Here is a 14,162-nt window from a genome sequence, read left to right on the forward strand (position 1 = left end):
TATATATATATGTATTTAATCTATGAAAGGTAGGCTACTTTCTGGCTGAGACTACATTCCCTAGAATTTTTTGTACCACCTGCACCTGTTTACTACTGTATCCCGAGTAGCTAAGTACCTCATCTACATAGATTTGCTTCTTTTCTGGTTGCTTTTCGTATTCTACTGCAATAGCTAAGGAAATGGATGACGTGGCAATAAGTGATTGTTTATATTTAATAACTGCTTGACTGCTGAGAGAGCTGTGGATAATTTCAGTAGATAACTTGGAAACTCTGAATTTCTTTGATTTGGGTAGAGTAGAGTTCTGGATGATTTGCATTAGGAACGAATTTGCGGATGGGAGCTCAACTTGAAACCCTGTAAGTTCCCATGCAAGTCTTTCCAGAATGTGTACTTGTTTCCTAATCATCTTTTCTCCAGATTTCATCTGAAATCCACTGTTATGGACGGCTTGTACAATACTAGAGTAGCTCGGAGGGTCAAGCTCTTCGTAATTGGACGAGATGAATATGCACGAAACCATGAGTAGATTATTTTTATATGAATGGCTTTTGTTTGCAAAGCTTTTACCTGCATTTAAGAGTACTTGATCCCAAGAGTTTCTCATCAGAAACATAAGATAAATACTCACAAATTTGACTTGGTACATCAACCCAAGTTCATTGAGCACTTTAAACATAGTGATTTGTAGTTCTTTGGTTTCAGGATCCAGCTTAAGGAGTCCCCATTTAGTCCATACATTCTCTTCCACAAGCCTCATTGCACTAAAATAAGTCTCATCTCTCTCACTTAGAAGTTTTTGCTTACTTTCTGCAGTCGGAAATTCAGTTTCTTTTTTATTTCTTACCCCTTTAACTTTCTTAATTATTGTACTTTTCTTCATTCTTTGAGCATCCCCTCCCAGTTTTTTCCTTTGAAACTTCAATTTGGACTTTCTCTGGGAAAGCTACTGGAAAACAACTTTTATATGATTAAAAATCCAAACCCTAAAGGTTAAAATTTATCAGTAATAGTCTCCTCTTCCCTCATCAAGTCCCTAACCTCTTCGCCTCTTTTTTTTTTTTGCTTCCAACCAATTTCTTCCATAGTAGCTTAACTTTTCTACCATTAAAAACCTTGGACAAGTAATTCTGGCCAAACCCTTGACATATATGTTGGTAGTTTGAAAAATTGAATAGAAACTTCACTCTTACTCCATTCCACTTTACCCACCAATGCAGCAATTTTCTCTTCTTCTGTTGCAAATACCTATTCAGCTCCTCAAAAATTTGAGTAATGTCACTACAACTTTTGCCCTTGCATGCAAACATGTATTATGTGTCATGGCGCCAACTTCTGGCGCCAATTTTGTATATAATGAATAAATATTTAGTGTTCAAAAAACCTCTTTCAAATTTAGCAGGTCAAGAGCACAGATAAAGATAGATAAGCTTGTGTTAGAAGTAGCTTTTTGTATCTGTGGGAAATCCACTATTTGGATTGAGTGTCAAGGAGGGAAACACGGGGAAGACCAAAGAAACTCTGATTGATTGCTCATGTATGTAAATTACCCAGGTTACAATAATATAACAACAGATAAAAGGAGAACTTTCGTAACTATTAAATAAAGAAAAATGGTTTTTGAGATTCAGATTCATGATGGTGAAGAAGAAAATGAGGAAGAAGAGTTAAGCTATTTTGCTTCAGATACACAAAGAGAGTGGACAGAGTCTCACGAGAGGAGAATCGCGAAACTATTCCAACAGTTAGAAGAGAAACTGGTTCAGTTAGAGGAGAAAATCTCGGAGAACCAGGGAATCTCAAAAGTAAGCCAGGACCTTTGTAAGAAGGTAAATCAAGCTTTTAAGAAAATTGAGCAACTTAACCAAAACATTAACGATGTTTTAAGAAGTTGGAGAATAGAGCTCGCAGGAAATCCTCTAGAGTACAGAGAACACAAGGATATTCTTGAAAGTTACCTAGCTCAACAGAAAGCTGCCCTTGATAGAATAGGATTTCTAAATCGCAGAGTTGAGGACTTACAAAGCAGGCAAACCACAACAGAATCTAACTCATATTCCAGCCATTTGGATGGATTCACGGGATATGAAGTGGAAAATCATCATTACTATGACTACCAACCCCCCCATGAGGATTCCCCATACGAGCTCCAGATTGAAGACGATCACTTTAGGCAACAACAGTCTCACTACACACCTGCAACGCAATACTGTCAGCAGACTTTCGACATAGTAGACAGGCAAATTGCTCAAGAAACTGCAATTGGACTAGGCCACATCCAGTCCCAAATGTATGAAGCCAACCAAATCTTTAAAAACCTAGCATCCATGGTTAATGAACAAGGAGAAACTATACAAAACCTCGAAACTACTATTGACAACACTGTGTATACAGCCAAACAAGCCGTTGGTGAACTAAGGAAAGCCTACAATTCCACTAGCTACAAATTCTCTCTCCTAGCTAACTATGGTCTTCCAGGCTTCCTTCTCCTCATTCTTGCTCTAATTCTGACTTTATATTTTTTGCATATTATTTAATAAAAAAAAAAAGGCGGGAAAAACACGTCATCGAAAATATGCATTTTGTACCGTCTAAGACTCGAAATATTCCAATAAAGTAATAAAATACATTTAGTTTTTCTACTCTATTTTTTCTTCAGTTTCCTTTCCAGGTCCCCCTTCTAGCTCTATCTAAGAACTAAATGTTATGTGTATATATTTATATATATTGATCTTAATTCCCACAATTAGTTTTCCTCGACAATTTTGAGGATAATGCATAATCGTGAATTTCCCCAAAAATCCAAAGATACATAAATTTGCATAGCCATAGATTAATAGAAAACGTTTAAAATAACTTAAAATCAACTCAGGAACAAACCTTTTGAAATACCCAATTTTTATTCTAAATACTAATTAATTAAAACAAATCATCTTAAACCTCTACGCATGTTAAGGCTGCTCCATCAAAACTTTAAAAATCTTCTTAAAACCGTATATTTTATTCCTCTTAATGGAGGCTGGATATCGGTTTTGATATCTGTATTAGGGAGTCTTTTATTATCTCCCGTTTTAACTATTGGCATTATAACTACCCATATATTTAAGTTATGTGATATCATTTGGATCAAATTAAGCTATTTGTGGTGTGGGGAACGTCATCTACTTTTGGAACCTTTAAATGATGTTGACTACTTGATGTGGAGATCGTCTTTCTATGGTCAACCTCTGATTATGTGCTTTTTTGTAACGGATAGAATACCCGCAAGCCAAGTCGAGAAGCATTTGATTTGGAGGATAGAAAATAGAGATGCCTTTCAGGAATCAACTGGAAACTCTCCATCCGGTTCAAACAAACTTGGATCTAAGTACGTAAGCTTGCCAAATAGTCTCAGAGAGAACAAAAGATTTTTTTGCAGAGTGGAAAGTTCACTAGGAAGATTGTGGTTTAAGTACGCTGGAAATGAGTATGACACATCCAGAAACATAATCAAACTAACTCCAAAACATGCTAGAATGATTCTCAGAATGCCAGAGCTTGTGATTGATAAGGATTCTCCTAAGACTTTATTTGAGAGAATTTCAGAGCTTAAAGGTGTTGATACTGAGTTCAAATACAACGAGTCCAGTTTGTCTGAAGAGGAAACTAAGAATTTTTATAACTTATTATTTAATTGTGGAAATCCACAACTTTCCCCTAAAAGGCCTTGCTGGAGAATTATACTATTAGATGATGTTATTTGGAATGGTACCCAAAGTTCAATTCTAATAGGACAATTTCATCATGTAATTGGTGATGGGTCAACTTTGACAGAATTTGTTAAAAGAACAGTTTTAGATAGCCGAGAAACCAATAACTTAAAACAAGGAAATATGAAAGGAGTGACCAGATCTGCCAGATTCTGGCATCAGTGGGTAAGTGGATTGCTTTGGGCAGCTGTAGCAGGTCCAATTACTCTGTTAAAAGCTGCACTCCAGGCAAGACCAGAAAGATCTTGGGATACTCCTTCCAAAATAAGATCCAAAAGATCAAATAAGATCAGCTCAGCAGGACCAGTTAATCTATCTTTGAAGGAAGTAAATTTGGTCAAGGATAAACTAAACGAGGATCTGAACCTTAGAGAAAGGTCAAATAGCATAAGCAATATTAAACAAGATTCCGTTAGTACTGCTTGTACAAGTAACGAATGCAACACCCAGTTAACAGAGAATAAGTGTAAGTCAGAATTAATCAGCAGAAAAATTCGTAAGAATCCTTCAAATCCAGGGAATCAAATTGATAAAACCAGAAAAAAAGAATCCCATCACTTTTCAAAAAGGATCACATTTAATGATATAATCCTTTCATGTATTGCAAGTGGATACTCAAAGTACGTCAACCATTATATTTCCATTCAAGGAGACTCAGATGATACTTCCAATAGCTCTACAAGTGCTCACTCTCCAGTTTCTTTAACATCTAAGAACTCTCCACCAGTAGCAATGACTCCAAATCCAGGATTAATGAAAGAGGTATCTTTGCTAACAGCCACAACTCCTTCCTCCAGAAGATCCAATGAAAATGAGAAAGAAAATGCCACTCAGTCCACATCTCCCTTTCATTTTGATGATAAGTCTCCATATTCCAGTATTCTAAAGTACGATTCTATTACTAATTCTCAAGATTTAGATGCTGAGTTAGATCTTCATTCAAATTCTCAATTAAAATCGAAAACAAATGGTTCATACTCAGGGAATTATTCTTCTTATAAGGATAATGATTTGTCCTCACTTTGCCATTCAAACTTAAATGTGGTAGTTACCACTAACAATAGAGTTAAGCCACCAACGAAATTGGATAACGCATTTTCTACTATTGTATTACCAATACCTACTTGTCCTCTGGCATCACCTTCAGAGAGACTGAGATGTGTGTTTGAATCGCTCCAAGAATATAGAAAAACCTCCCTTCCTATCATATTTATTAGATATATCCAGTACACTCTCTGCCTATCTCCATACGCTCTTCTTTGTTTATGGCATCCTCACTCGAAGTCTTGTTCAATGTATTACAGCTCAGTTCCTGGCCCAAAAAACTGTTGCTTTATGAATAAAAGAATTAGAGATATGACCTTTGCTCTTCCTCTTACTGACCATATTGGCCTCGGGGTCTCGGTATTTTCTTTTGACGATAAAGTCTCGATTTCATGCACCTTTGACGAAGAAATAATACTCAACCCTTATCTCCTTTTAAGATCTATCAAACTTTCGTTCGAGGAGCTCAAGGCTGGGATTCTAGCAAAGATCTAGGCTCTTTAAAACAGGTATATTTTTTTAAGCAGAGTTAGCAGGGCTCGTTATTAAGGGAGAGGGAGAGGGGGATACATTGAATTTGAGCATTAACAGTGACAGGAAAAGCTGAATACCTAACTACTAAAATCCATTATTAATCCTTCTATAGTCTATTTTATGAATTAGTCATTCTAGATATATTAAATTCTATGCCTTTTAGTAGCTTTTAAAAAATTAATTTCTTGCATGCATTCCGGTATGCATTTTTAAAAGGCTATACCGGTATTTTGGCGGGAACATGGCGATATTAATTAATTAATTTTGCCTCTGGTAAAGGAAGTATTAAAAAATAGTTATAAGAAATTTTTTAAAAATCCTAAAATGGTGTCTTCTCTAGTGACAGGTAAGTTTGTGTTCATTTAGAAGATTCTGAATTTAGGTTTCGACTCATTAGACAGTAAACCTAGAAGCTAACCTCAAACTTGATAATCAATATATAATTATTATACTTTTCAGAACCACTGGATCTCATTAGACTAAGTCTGGATGAACAAGTGTTTGTAAAATGCAGAGGAAATAGAGAGCTAAAGGGGACTCTATACGCTTACGATCCCCACATGAATATGGTTTTGGGGAATGTTGAGGAAACCTTTTACGAGGAGGAATCCAAATCCGACTCTCAGACTAACGAGAAAAAGCTTAAAAAGAGAAGGATAGAAATGCTTTTCCTAAGAGGAGATTTAATAATTCTGGTTAAGCCAGCAGTAAAGCTTGGAAAGTCTACATAGTTACATTTATATGAGAACAATTTATAAGACAATTTGTGAGTAGTTAGATTAAGAAATACATACTATTAGAATACACCCTATGTCTATTTATCTAGCAGCATTTTTTCCTAGTTAATACACTTTAGAATATTCAAGTAACTGTATTGAGAAAGTAACGTGAATATGACTCTGTACCAGGTTACCTGGGACTTATGACAAAGAAGAGCTCTAAATAAGTAAGTTATTTAGTAGAGAAAGCGAGCAAGAGCCGGAGATTCAAGGTGAAAGTATTCGGGAAATGAGCAACTTACCTTAATGAATGCATTGGATTTAAACTCTGTGCCAATAAACTAAAATGAGTTGTGATAAATTCAAGCAGTTCTTTGTGATTCTACGAACTTACCATCCATTTTTTGGAAACATGTACGAGTAAAGTAAAGAAAGTATACCCGAATACTTAACGAATATATTAGATGTTTCAAGCACATAAACTTTAGGATATTTCTCTCTCTTCGATCGATTAATCCACTCTTTGATAGATTCATTCGTGGAGATGTGATTAATGTGTCCAGAAATACCAAACTCATCAAATGTTAGAATCTGGAATTCAAAAATATAATAGAATTTTGGGAATGTTAGCAATAAATCTACCTCTTGTTTAATAAATTCAACTTACAGTATCAATATTAAATTCATCAACAAAAGACTCAATTTCACTAATTACATCATTGTAAGGCCATTTCTCATTTGGTTGATCTTTAAATTTATCACTGGATACCACCTTAATTCTGTCTCTCAGTATACCCAATGTATTACAGGCCTCTAGTAATTCCTTTTCTCTAAGCTTACCTAAACCATAATAGTCCCCTAAATTCAATAAAAAAACAAATGTATTTATCTCTTCAGAGAATAATCCAATTATATTCACATACCATTTGTCAAACATAACACATATACTTTGCTGCCTTGTTTGCACACCTGCCTTATTATTGGAGTGAAAAACATGGCCTCATCATCAGGATGAGCCACAAGTATACAGACATTCTCCTGAGTCTTAAAAACAGTCATCTTTTCAGAACTCTCAAATAAAAAAAATTAATCCCAGTAATTATCTATATTGACTAAAACATAAACCTATAATTGCCGAAATCACTCAGTCTAGCAATCTTTCCTATCACCAACCAGCATTTTAATAATTACAAATTATAAAGAGTAGTTGGCGCCAAAATGTGTTTAAATTTAAAATCAAAATGACTCGGGAGAATCAGGGTAAAGGGATGTTAAAACTTAAACGCTGGGTTTTTTAAACATACATTAGTATTCTATTAAATTTGAGAAATTCTTGTTCAGGGTTTTAGGTATATAATTGATTTGATCCGTAATTATAAAGCTTCAGACTTTGCTGTGAGTAGCTCCTCCACATCTTGATCAAACTCCAAATCTAAGTCATGAAGGCCAGTGTCAATTTCGTTGTTTTCAGTATAAATATCCGAATTAGAGAGAGAATCAAGATCGCGGGGATTATCTAATTGAGAGAGAGCTTTTCTAGCTTGTTGAACAATTTCTTGGCAAATGACTATTAAATTTAAATTGGGTTCAGGAGGCTTATTGGTAAATGTTCCAAAATAATCATCTAATTTGCTTGCATTCTGAATGGCTCTTAGTAATGTTTCTGTAGATGCCGTGGCAATATTCTCAATGCAGTTTAAGCCAGAAAAGTATAGAGAAATTGCTACATTGGGAGTAATATGGTGGCTTAGGGAAATTGTAGAATTAACGTAATTCATGATCCTGGATATATCCAGTTGATCTAAATAGTGATAATCTTGTATTACCTTACTTCCAATTACGCCATTAATAGTGGCAGTAGTAGCAGAGTGGGCTGCTTGACATTGTTTTTGTTCCTGAGTGATTCTATATAAATACTTGACATTTCGAATAGAAATACTAGATTTCAAATGATTCTTGATATTGTGAATGATTTCTGCTAATTCGAGCCAACCAATGGACTTGCATAAGCTGGAGACTGCATTAATAGATAGACTGAAAGAGTTAATAATGAGCCTAATAGTGCTAGGCTCTAAGGAATATTTTGCCATAATTAGCTCGAAGGTCATGATTGGATTACATAAATCTCTTAAAAAACAGGCGTAATAGAGTCTGTATATGTAGATGAGCCTATACTTTTCAACCATACCCTTGAAATTAAGAGTTTCTGAGTAAAAATAAGAAAGTTGAATGCTAATTGGGGAAAGCTTACTTAGATCTGGGATCAAATTTGAATTTGAAGTTACTGTTCGAAGAATTTGACCTATTACCTTAAAATTGACTCCATATAAATCGGCAATTTCCATCTCTGCTGGTGCCAACTCGCTAAAGATTTGAAGATAATTATTCCAATTTACCCTCAGGTGCGATCCATTATACGCCAGTAATCCTAGTATAAATATCTGAAGGTTGTTCGAAAGATCTATACCGAGTAATTTGGACTTAACCAAGTCACTATATACTTCCAAGGCAATGCAAGGGTGTAACTGAGACTGTATTAATGCATTTGCTAAACAGGTTCCAAAAATCTGCCATTCACCTATACAAGACCCAACACTACTAAAGAATGATAATAAGTACTTTCTTCCAGATCCTAATTTCGCAAGCAAGTCATTTTGTCTTATTATAATGTTTAAAATAGATTTGTTTAGTTTGTCTTTGGTTTTTGAGCCAATTAACGCATATTTTGAAGATATTATTGGCGATTTGAGGTGCACAAATTTATCTTGAAACTGTTGCACATATTTACCAGAGAGTGAGATCTCGCCAATATTACAATCTTCTTTTCTCAAGTCAAAGGAAAGCAATTGATTTATCACCATAAATGAAAGCGATAAAAGCATATCTTTATTCAGTCCTTTATCTTGGTAAGTCTGTGAAAGTTTTTGGTGATCTCTCAAAAATGTGTCCAACAATGAATGGAACTTAGGACCCTCCAGGCTCCCTCTAAAAGTGAGCTTAGAAATCAGTAATTCTAAACCTTGAATGTCCTTCACTAAATCTGTCTGGACTAACTCTAATATTAACCTAAACAAGTTCAATTCTGATAAATGAGATTTAAACTCCAAACTCTGAAAATTGCTTTCATTCAACATATTATTCAAATACTTAAATTCCAAATCATTACCTGTGAAAATAAATATTCCTTTCTTAAACCCTTTAGCTTCCACCAAATTCAAAGTGCATGTATTAGAGGATGCATGCATTTCCATTTTGGCGGCAAATTCGAAGTTGCAGTGGCTAATTCTACTGAAAAACTGCTTAAGAGTATTTTTTGAAATCCATTCTCTGTTTCCAGTTTTGTTTTTAGTTAAATTATTAATTTTGCCAAGTCCGATAGATCTGATAATAATTCTGTCAGCTTTGATTTCTGAGTCCATCATATGCAAAGAAGTACAGAAAAGAACTTTTAAATGGTTATTTTTGAAGGCATCTTCAATGACTTTTCTTTCTTTGAAAGAGAGCTTTGAGTTGTGTATTGCGACTCCATAATTCAAGATTCCATCGAATAATAAGAAATCGTTTTCTATTTGGAGCCCGTTTTTTGATGCTTTTTTCAGTTTTTCAATAATTGCAACTCTAGAAGATTTATCTTGGTATATTTGATTAGAAAATGATCTAAATCCGTTGTTTTCCAAATTTTGCATAGATTTGATATTGTTTTCCTTATTCGAAACAATTTCTGAAATCTCCATAGAAACTGTTTGGAGTGATTTTCTGCACCATTCAATTGTCGGGCAGAAAACCAAAGCTTTTTTATTATTTATCAAAGATTCCAGGATCAAATCTGAAAAGTATTTTAAATCGCTAATAGCAGTTTGTTGAAAAATGTTATTGTTCTTATAATTCTTAAAAATTTCAATTACTTCGAATTTTTTGTCGTCTTTCATTGAATTATTAGAGGTAACCTTATTCCAAAAATATAAATTGCTTCCTCTCTTAATATAAACATCGGGCTCACATTCTTTATCGTACTTGTGATTCTCAAAGATTCTACCAACTTTGAGTACATCTTTGTATGTATCTAAATTAAAAATTTCCCCATTTGAAACATATAAACAAGTTAGCGACCCATTTTTCTCCTTATAGTTATTGCCCCTAATATAAAAATCATTCACCAAATTTACGTAAGAGATTTTTGTAAGAATATTCTCCAGTAGATGGCCCTTCTCAGGGTCTTCAATAAAGTTGATATCATCGACAATAATAGTTTTAATGCATTCACTAAGCATGTTGTCAGAAATCAGACGATTGATGAGTGAATTAGCCTTTTCTAATGTGCAAATGGTCAAGTCTATATTTGGAAACCAAGTTGTGTTGATCGCCCTTGAGCTTTGGCCAAAAAGTTCAATCCTCAGATTTAGTGAATTTTCACCAAACAAGGATTTGCATCTTTGATAGTAAGCATCACATTTCTGTGGATTTGGGAAAATTGCCAGTATATTTCCTCCAGAATATAATAAGCTGTTTAAAGCAACAATTTCACAAATGGTTTGGTTCTCGCTCACATTTGAAGAAATAATCAAGTATGGAGACAATGCCTGGGAGAAATCGGTAGCGAACATATAATCCTGCTTTCCAATTAATAGATCTTCTTCAAGCACCATGTAATTCAAAATCTGTGATAATGTATTAACTTGCCAGTCAGACAATCTACTTATATTATAATTCAGGTAATACTGATGCTTAACTGAGTTGGGAATATACCAGTAACTTAAACTATGAATATCATGACCCTTCAAATCCGAAAAAGGTTTTAAATCCATTATTTTGTTCAAACTTGAATTGTACCCTCTCAGAGAAACCCCCTTTTCCTCCAAAATAGAAAGTTCTCTTTTTGCTACTCCAAAACATTCTGGTTCCAGAACTGAATCACCAGAAACTGAAACAAAACATTTTTTTGGCTCGCCTTTTTCTCCAAACACTCTTCTCCAAATACCCAATCTTCTTCTGGGAGATATTATCAGCAAATTATTTAAATGCGTGTAAAACTTTGAGACCGTTGTTAATGTTTTTGCATTGTTATTAAGTAACTTGGACCTTTCGTTCTGCATGACAGTCTTGCCAACTTACTATATGGTATATTTTTTTTTCGTTTATATAGCTTCAAGTTCTTTGCATCCGGGTAAATTAGTCATATAACTAATGAAAAAAAAAGATAAGTCTTTATTTTTATTAATTTGATTTTCAGACTTTCTTAGTCTACACTGATTTCTCCCCTTTTATGTATTTTCAATTAAAAAAATAATAATTCCAATATTTCTTTGGCCGGCAAACTCTGAATAGTACAAAGAGGCAACATCCTCCATTGCCAATAGTATTCAGAAATTTTTTTCAGAGAAAAAGAATCAGCTAAACCTTACTACATGGCCCTTACTTATTTCAGAATTTACCTCAGAAATGTAATTATGATTACTTTTATCAATCTACATGCAAATTTGTTCTTTGTATTTACAAAAATACGAGCAAAGCAACAATGCAATTACGTAGTTGCAAAAGCCCGCCACCCCACATTAAAAAAACAATTAAAGAAGACTGGCTACTAAATACTGTCTATAAAAGTTAATCAGAATTTAAAAATGAACAAGTTCTAGTTTAAGTTTTTCAAGTGCTCCTTTGGCTGCTCTTTCTGAGTTTAAAATCTGGGAACTACAATACTGGAATCTCCCTATCCCCGAAAGCAAGCTTCTCCAAAGCTTATAACATAGCTTAAACACGTATAATTTCGCTTGAAATATATTGCAGAAAGAATGCACCAGTGACTAGTGCTAAGAAAGATATAATGAACAAATTGGTTGGAATTCTTTCTTGAACAGTTTTTGAAGGTACTTCGTATAACTTTTCAACCAAGCTTTCTTGCATATTATTATCGTTTCCAACTACGTCAGCTTGCTGACAAATCTTTATTTGAGCCCCTTCAATTAGTCCCTGTTGTATGATTTCGACTTGTTTTAGCTCACTTCCAAGCTTTTCCAAGCTTTTATCTTCTTCACGTGCTAACAAATCAACTTGTTCGCTCCAACGTCCATTCGAAGTTGTCTTGAAGTTAAGTTTTGGCTTTTCTTTAGTTACCAAACTTCTAGATTCTACTCCATAATTTGAGTTTATTGGATTTCCATTCAAAACATTTTTCATCTCTTCGAGTTGGGAGCATAATAATGGATCTACTCTTTCCTCCTCAGTTTTATGACTCTTTCTTCTGAAAAAGTCTGCTCTTCTATAAATAATACTCTTGCATGACCTTCCTTCTGGTGAGCTATTAACCTTTTTTGTTAAAATTATGAATGCGTGAATTACCTGATTACTATTATTACCTGATATTGTGATAATTCTCTCATTACATGCTTTCTCTGATGTTACAAAAATTGGGGATATGTTAATATGAGCACTAGTTGCTGTCCTTACGTGGCTAATAAATTCCCCTTTTATCCCTATAATACTTCCAATCACACTTCTTGGGACAGCAAGACGAATGCTGTATTCATAATTCTTTAAACTTTCTTCTTGTCCATCGTCTTTAGTGTTTTTCAGAAGAAAATCTAAAACCTCCATTGTCTCATTCACATTCTTCTCATTTCCTTCTAAAGTTGCCACTCTGTAATTTGTTCCTGGAAAATACTTATTAGTACCCGAAACCAAGATAAAAACATGATTCACCTGTTTAATCTTTTTCAATATTGAACCTGAGTTACCTAATATCCTATTTGCAGCTTTATCACTAATCAGAAGCTTCACAAAAATTATCTGTTCCTCTTCACTCTGCACATTTATATAATTTGTTCTTTCCATGTTTGACCTACTCATCATTATATCAAACCCTAATTTCCACTTATTTAACTTTTTTTTTCTTATTATAAAAGTTAAAACAAAATCTATTTATCTACTTTAATACTATTTATTATCTTTTCACACAAACTTAGTGACTACTTTCCCTCTATTTTTTAGATAATGTGCATTGGGGTCTGATCTCTGTGTAAGCTGCACACAGCGCTTATTCATTTTTTTTAGATTTATTCTAAGGTCCTCGTTTTTTCGTGTAACTTCCATCGTAATTTTATATTTTCTACCATTATGTTAGGGATTTCTTGCAAGATAAAGTTCTACTTTTATTTTCTACTATTAATTTTTTTTACTTTATTTTAGTATTTCACTCCTAAAGCCCTACTCTCTGCCACTTTTATTTGCCAGTAATACTAATTGCCAACAATTATATAATCAACAATACTAGCAATAATGCCAGTATCTATTATTTAAACTCAATATTGAGGCATGTAGACTTCTTACTTTTTTTTAACCATTTCTCCTACTCTACTAACATTCCTCTTCCCATATATGCGCCCCCTTCTATTTCAAATACTTGTCCGCATCAACCTTTAAATTTCACCTTCACCTCCATTATTGCACTCACGCGCCGCGTCTTGTCTAAATGCATGCGTGTATTTATGGGTAAATAATGCAGGGACAGTTATAAATAAAGAAAGTATAGAAAAGTAGCGGTAATTAATAAAAGTTAAACGATAATAGTCTAATTCTCTATTTAAAAAAATATTTTACAGTGTGGAATCTTGGTTAACAGTGCTGAGGTTGGGAATTCTTTGGTTTTCGTAGTTGTTTATAATCCAAAACAGAAACCTCTTTTTTAAAACATTTTCAGTGTTATATTCTTTCTCAGCCTTAAACATGTAATTACTTGTTCTTTCCTCCACTCTTACACACGAACTTTCGGAGTCAGTTTGGCGCCAAGCCCCAAAATATTTATTAGAAATATTACGTGTTAAACTATTAAATTTTGTGCTAGTAATATTATAATGAGGAGTATTTTCTTCATTAACGGATTTAGTGTTTTTAATTATGCCCTCTAGTTCTATATGTTCATGGAAGTTGTTTGGAATTAAATCTAGGAGTTGTTTGTAAACTTCCAGATATTTGTTAAGTGTATTTTGGTTAATTCCTGTGAAATCTTCGTTCAAAATCATACAGGGAATGTCCATTATTGTTATATTTCACAAATAGTTGTTAGCTTCTCAGAGTATGCAGTTAATAGTAGTGGTAACAGAATTTGGCTTTTGTATAA

General features: G+C 33.9%; 8 protein-coding genes across 8 annotated transcripts; 3 read left to right on the forward strand and 5 right to left on the reverse strand.

The window, feature by feature from the left end:
- Positions 1-34: 34 nt before the first annotated feature.
- Positions 35-886, reverse strand: ELE39_001039 (cyclin cyclin A; the record flags this gene model as incomplete). The annotated part of the gene is made up of 1 exon (XM_067344078.1): positions 35-886. One exon carries the CDS (start codon positions 884-886, stop codon positions 35-37), a length of 852 nt encoding a protein of 283 aa, XP_067200116.1.
- A 730-nt stretch (positions 887-1,616) lies between these two features.
- On the forward strand, positions 1,617-2,540 carry ELE39_001150 (t-SNARE domain followed by hydrophobic stretch; the record flags this gene model as incomplete). The annotated part of the gene is made up of 1 exon (XM_067344189.1): positions 1,617-2,540. One exon carries the CDS (start codon positions 1,617-1,619, stop codon positions 2,538-2,540), a length of 924 nt encoding a protein of 307 aa, XP_067200227.1.
- Positions 2,541-2,951: 411 nt separating this feature from the next.
- ELE39_001261 (uncharacterized protein) lies at positions 2,952-5,291 on the forward strand (the record flags this gene model as incomplete). Its single annotated transcript, XM_067344300.1, has 1 exon — positions 2,952-5,291. One exon carries the CDS (start codon positions 2,952-2,954, stop codon positions 5,289-5,291), a length of 2,340 nt encoding a protein of 779 aa, XP_067200338.1.
- Positions 5,292-5,654: 363 nt separating this feature from the next.
- Positions 5,655-6,061, forward strand: ELE39_001352 (U6 snRNA-associated Sm LSm3; the record flags this gene model as incomplete). The annotated part of the gene is made up of 2 exons (XM_067344391.1): positions 5,655-5,676; positions 5,790-6,061. 2 exons carry the CDS (start codon positions 5,655-5,657, stop codon positions 6,059-6,061), a joined length of 294 nt encoding a protein of 97 aa, XP_067200429.1.
- Positions 6,062-6,250: 189 nt separating this feature from the next.
- On the reverse strand, positions 6,251-7,108 carry ELE39_001363 (N-acetylglucosaminyl-phosphatidylinositol de-N-acetylase; the record flags this gene model as incomplete). Its single annotated transcript, XM_067344402.1, has 5 exons — positions 6,251-6,266; positions 6,352-6,390; positions 6,444-6,640; positions 6,717-6,907; positions 6,973-7,108. 5 exons carry the CDS (start codon positions 7,106-7,108, stop codon positions 6,251-6,253), a joined length of 579 nt encoding a protein of 192 aa, XP_067200440.1.
- A 314-nt stretch (positions 7,109-7,422) lies between these two features.
- ELE39_001374 (DNA polymerase theta) lies at positions 7,423-11,142 on the reverse strand (the record flags this gene model as incomplete). The annotated part of the gene is made up of 1 exon (XM_067344413.1): positions 7,423-11,142. One exon carries the CDS (start codon positions 11,140-11,142, stop codon positions 7,423-7,425), a length of 3,720 nt encoding a protein of 1,239 aa, XP_067200451.1.
- A 655-nt stretch (positions 11,143-11,797) lies between these two features.
- On the reverse strand, positions 11,798-12,895 carry ELE39_001385 (KH domain; the record flags this gene model as incomplete). Its single annotated transcript, XM_067344424.1, has 1 exon — positions 11,798-12,895. The coding sequence occupies one exon, from the start codon at positions 12,893-12,895 to the stop codon at positions 11,798-11,800; it is 1,098 nt and encodes a 365-aa protein (XP_067200462.1).
- Positions 12,896-13,638: 743 nt separating this feature from the next.
- On the reverse strand, positions 13,639-14,079 carry ELE39_001396 (uncharacterized protein; the record flags this gene model as incomplete). The annotated part of the gene is made up of 1 exon (XM_067344435.1): positions 13,639-14,079. The coding sequence occupies one exon, from the start codon at positions 14,077-14,079 to the stop codon at positions 13,639-13,641; it is 441 nt and encodes a 146-aa protein (XP_067200473.1).
- Between the last annotated feature and the right edge of the window lie 83 nt (positions 14,080-14,162).

The sequence above is a fragment of the Cryptosporidium sp. chipmunk genotype I genome (genome assembly GCF_004936735.1).
Source record: "Cryptosporidium sp. chipmunk genotype I strain 37763 chromosome Unknown contig_17, whole genome shotgun sequence".
Classification (NCBI taxonomy): Eukaryota; Apicomplexa; class Conoidasida; order Eucoccidiorida; family Cryptosporidiidae; genus Cryptosporidium; species Cryptosporidium sp. chipmunk genotype I.